The sequence below is a fragment of the Peromyscus californicus genome, unplaced genomic scaffold (assembly GCF_007827085.1).
Source record: "Peromyscus californicus insignis strain IS unplaced genomic scaffold, ASM782708v3 Scaffold_7__1_contigs__length_154581171, whole genome shotgun sequence".
NCBI classification, from domain to species: Eukaryota; Metazoa; Chordata; class Mammalia; order Rodentia; family Cricetidae; genus Peromyscus; species Peromyscus californicus.
In genome coordinates, this window is record NW_026294595.1 from 65,476,946 (window position 1) to 65,481,293 (window position 4,348).

The 4,348-nt window shown below is 35.1% G+C and overlaps 1 protein-coding gene across 1 annotated transcript; it reads right to left on the minus strand.

The window, feature by feature from the left end:
• Window positions 1–1,741: 1,741 nt before the first annotated feature.
• LOC128101638 (olfactory receptor 4A5-like) lies at window positions 1,742–2,662 on the minus strand. The gene has a single exon (XM_052724927.1). It carries the CDS (start codon window positions 2,660–2,662, stop codon window positions 1,742–1,744), a length of 921 nt encoding a protein of 306 aa, XP_052580887.1.
• Window positions 2,663–4,348: the final 1,686 nt, after the last annotated feature.

Genomic DNA, 4,348 nt, shown 5'->3' on the forward strand with positions numbered 1-4,348 from the left:
CATTTTCAGGCTTTTACTGTTTCACATAAGTATCAACTAGCATAAAAAAAAAAATGTAATGACTACTGTAACCAAATAATGACTCCAATTTTCCCATTAAATAATAAATACCTAGAGAAGGCCCAGGACATACTTGGAGAAAGCTTAAGGCAATCGTAAATATGTGGACTCTGGCATCATATTGTTTGTTACAAAATGATTTGTGTGTCATGAATGCCTTTTTTATAAAAAAATTAATAAAAATATCAAAATATATTTAAGGATATACAAATATGATGCTAAACTGATTAAATTTGTTTGGCACAGGAATGGTATCAGGAAGGTACAAAAAACTACTTTCAGTAGTTTTCATAATTGGTAAAATCCTACAAAATTTAAAAATAAGGTACACATACTTCAGAACATTGTAATTAATACAGTTTTTTTAAGTATGAAAGTTGTAGGCACACTTTAATTTGTAGGTCCAGACTTGTTCTTCTTACATATATGAATGGACTATTTGTATGCTCTAGTGAATGCACATGAAACTGACCGCTACTGGAAGTCATGCAAAGTTAGTGGATTTTGACTAGGCTTGCAATGAAGCAAACACTATGAAAAGCTATATGCAAAATGCTGAAAAAAAGTAATACCGTCACTGGAACAATCTCTTTATTATAGATACATTTATCATAACATCACATTGTAGACTTTGAATATAACAATAATATTTATTTAAAAACAAAGATACAAAGCAAAACCACATCAAAGCATAGATGCAACTGTATACCATGTTTCATATTGCAATTTAAAATAATATTATCTTTTTTTGGTTTGTGATGTCCCAAAATGGGTGAAAACTGAGAACAAACTTAGTAGTTTTTTTTAACAGAAATTACAAAACAAAATTTTAATTATCCCAAAATAAATTGCTTTTAAGCCTAAGTAAAATGTTGAAGTTGAATGTAATTTTTTGTAAATAGGGTATTTATACATAAGTTCTTTGATAAATTCTTCCCCAACGTGAAGACAACATGAGAAATAACTATTGTTTGAAATATAAATACTAAATGTGTTCTTTGTTAATGAATATTATAGAAATATTTCTTCACTAGGGCTTAGAATAGTCTGCAAGAAGTAGAATCCTGTTGCAGCTGCAGTGGCATCAGCAGCAGCAGATCAGTTGAAATTGTGGACTGCTGGTGTCATCAGCTAAGCACAGCTTCAACCTGCCATCTAAGCACTCAGAAACAAAACAGCAGAGGCCCTGACATAAGGGGAACACTCTTGAAGCAATGCATATGACACAGCCACCATCTCCACTATGCTGATGGATTAGTGAACAACTGCCATCTCAAAAACTTTCCTTTAGCCCCTGAAATTTGGATATCACTCTTGTTCTTTTCTCATGAATGTGGATGATTTGAAATTCCCCATGTTGACATTTTTCTAGTCTTACTTCAATACTACTTGAGAAAAACAAAGTTCTAGGTGTCTTTGTTCTATTGTTACTTGTAATATGAAAGAGTAGCATAACCATTTTCACCTTCTAAACATTCTCTCTGCTTCACCATTAAGGGCTAAGGCTCACACCTACCTCTGTCACAATCTCAACTGAAAATTTATTTTTCATTCTTCATTTCAATTGTTTTGTATAATTCAAAACATGCCTACATGAGCAGAAGGCAGCATCCCTTGTTAGAATTCATCTCTGGTTTTCAATTTACAGCTATAACACAATCAGTGAGGAAGCAGCCTTATTTTATGTTGTTAATGTTTTACACCAGAGCTTTTTTATAGAATTTTTCATCTCTGCATTTCTCAAGGTATATATCAATGGATTCAGCATGGGACTTACAACTGTATAAAACACGGCGATATATTTATCAATAGGGAAATTGGAAACAGGCCTGGCATACATGAAAATACAGGGAGCGAAAAAGCAGACAACTACCATGATGTGTGAGCTGCAAGTGAACAGGGCTTTTCGTCTCCCTTCCTGACTATGAGTCTGAAGAGAGTTTAGGATGATCCCATAGGAGACTAAGAGAAAGGTGAAAATTCCGACACAGATTACTCCACCATTGGCAATGACAGTAATGCCCAGGAAGTAGGTGTCAGTGCATGCAAGTCCCAATAACGGATTCATGTCACACATAAAGTGATCAATGACATTGGGACCACAGAAAGGAAGTTTATACACAGACAGAACTTGAATCAGAGAGTGTGTTATGCCTCCAACCCCAGCTACCAGCAACAGAAGGATGCAAACCTGTCGGTTCATAATAGTCAAATAGTGCAGTGGCTTACAGATGGCCACATAGCGATCATAGGCCATGAATACCAGAAGGAAGACCTCAATGCCACCAAATAAGTGCTCTACGAAGAGCTGGACCATGCAAGCTTTGAAGGAGATAGTCTTCTTATTATATAATAAATCTATAATCAAATTTGGTGAGATGGTATTGCAATAAAAAGCATCCAGGAGTGACAGACAGGCAAGGAAGAAGTACATTGGGGAGCCTAAAGAGGGGCTGGCGATCACGGTCGCTGCAATGAGCAGGTTGCCCAGCATTGTCACAATGTAGATGAGTGAAAACAAGACAAATAAGGCTTTTTGCCCAGCAGGATCCTGAGTCAGGCCCAGGAAAATAAATTCTGTGACATTGTTACTCTGTCCCATTGACCTTTTTAGGAGGAGGTTTGTTTCAGAGATAAGAAGTCAAAAGAAGACCTGTTCTGAAGTATGTGTACGGCCATGAATCTTTTTCAACATGAAAACAGTCTCCTTATTTTTTACACTGGTGAACTTGAGTAGAAATTTGTGAATAAGCAGTCCTGAATTCCTCTTCCAATAATCACAGTGGCCCTCCTGTTGAAGATTCTATTCCTCCTTGGGTATTTTAGTTATTCCTGCAAGTACAAGGAGTCTATTTTAAGTCTCAGTATATCTCTATACTACAGTCATGCACTCACACTTATTTAAAACAATGTTACTTTTGGCAAATATGTTAGAAATGTTAGAAAAGGGCACCTGCTTTTCAGAAATCTACATGATGTCAACACCCTTCTATATGGGACTGGAGAGACGGCTCAGTGATTAAGAGCGCTATATTCCCTTACAGAGGACCTTAGTTCAATTCACAGCAACTGCATAGTAGTTCACAATTATCTGAAACTCCAGTTCTAGTGGGTCCAATGTCTTCTTCTGATTTACATAGGCACCAGGCATGTATATGGTACACATACATCATGTAGGCAGTCATATAAAACACATTTGTTCCCTTATATTCTAATATACTTGGTTTATGTGACTTTAAATTTTCTTGTATAAATATTCCTTAAAAATTACATTTATTTGTTAACATGTCATACATAATGTAACACACATGATTTAATGTAATAAATAAATAAATTGAATTTCTATGGCTACCCATGTAACAGATAAGTGCTACCGTCCTGTGTGGAAAACAGTCAGGCCATAAAACTAAAGCAGATGCACTCTTTGTTCTGATTAATTTCTCTGTTCTAACCATTTTTCCAGTTCAGATAGCTCTGTGAGGACTACCTAATAGTAAATATATTAGCTGTATGTCCGGTATTACAAAAATACTTGCCTCGTGTGTCTACTCCGTTAGCTCAAGAATTCCCATATTGGAGTTCTTTGTTGGAGAAAGTAATTGTCTCTTTTACTGAGGTTGAATGTAGTAGATAAAGTTGTTAGTATACTTATAAAAACATATATAAGGACCTTTAAATATAATATCAATACTTACTGGACAAAGCTAATTGAATACTCTTACCTGCTCTGAAATATTTTTGTAGAAAAATAAAGATGCTATGATTTGTACAACTATGTATGAAATTGACCTAATTTGTGCAAATAAAAGATTCCAAACCAATTTTTATCCACTAGTAAGTAAAAGACAAAACAAAAATGCTCCCAACAGTTCCATGAACATTTCTCCTTGTAGTAAATTAGGGGGAAGCAAAAAAGACATGTGAAGGATTTACAATAACCTCTACATAACTGTCTACTGTAGTTCTGTGTAATGAAGGGCTAGCTGAAATTCATCCTATAGATACAACAGTGATGCAGTTTTCTCCTAAACAGGTGAAGATGCCTTCAGTCCCTCACTCAGTAAAAATGAATCTTTACAATATGTTTCTCACCTTTCTTAAATCACACCCCCATATATATCCATAGCTTCATATTGAAGAAACTGAGACTATCCACGAATGTAGAAGAATATATAAGAGACTCTAAGGTCATTATAAATTATTGGTTAAAATATTGGATCAAATTCAAATGAAGAAATCTCTCCTGGAAAGGTTTCTTCCCTTGAATACTCTCTAGGGAGAAACGACT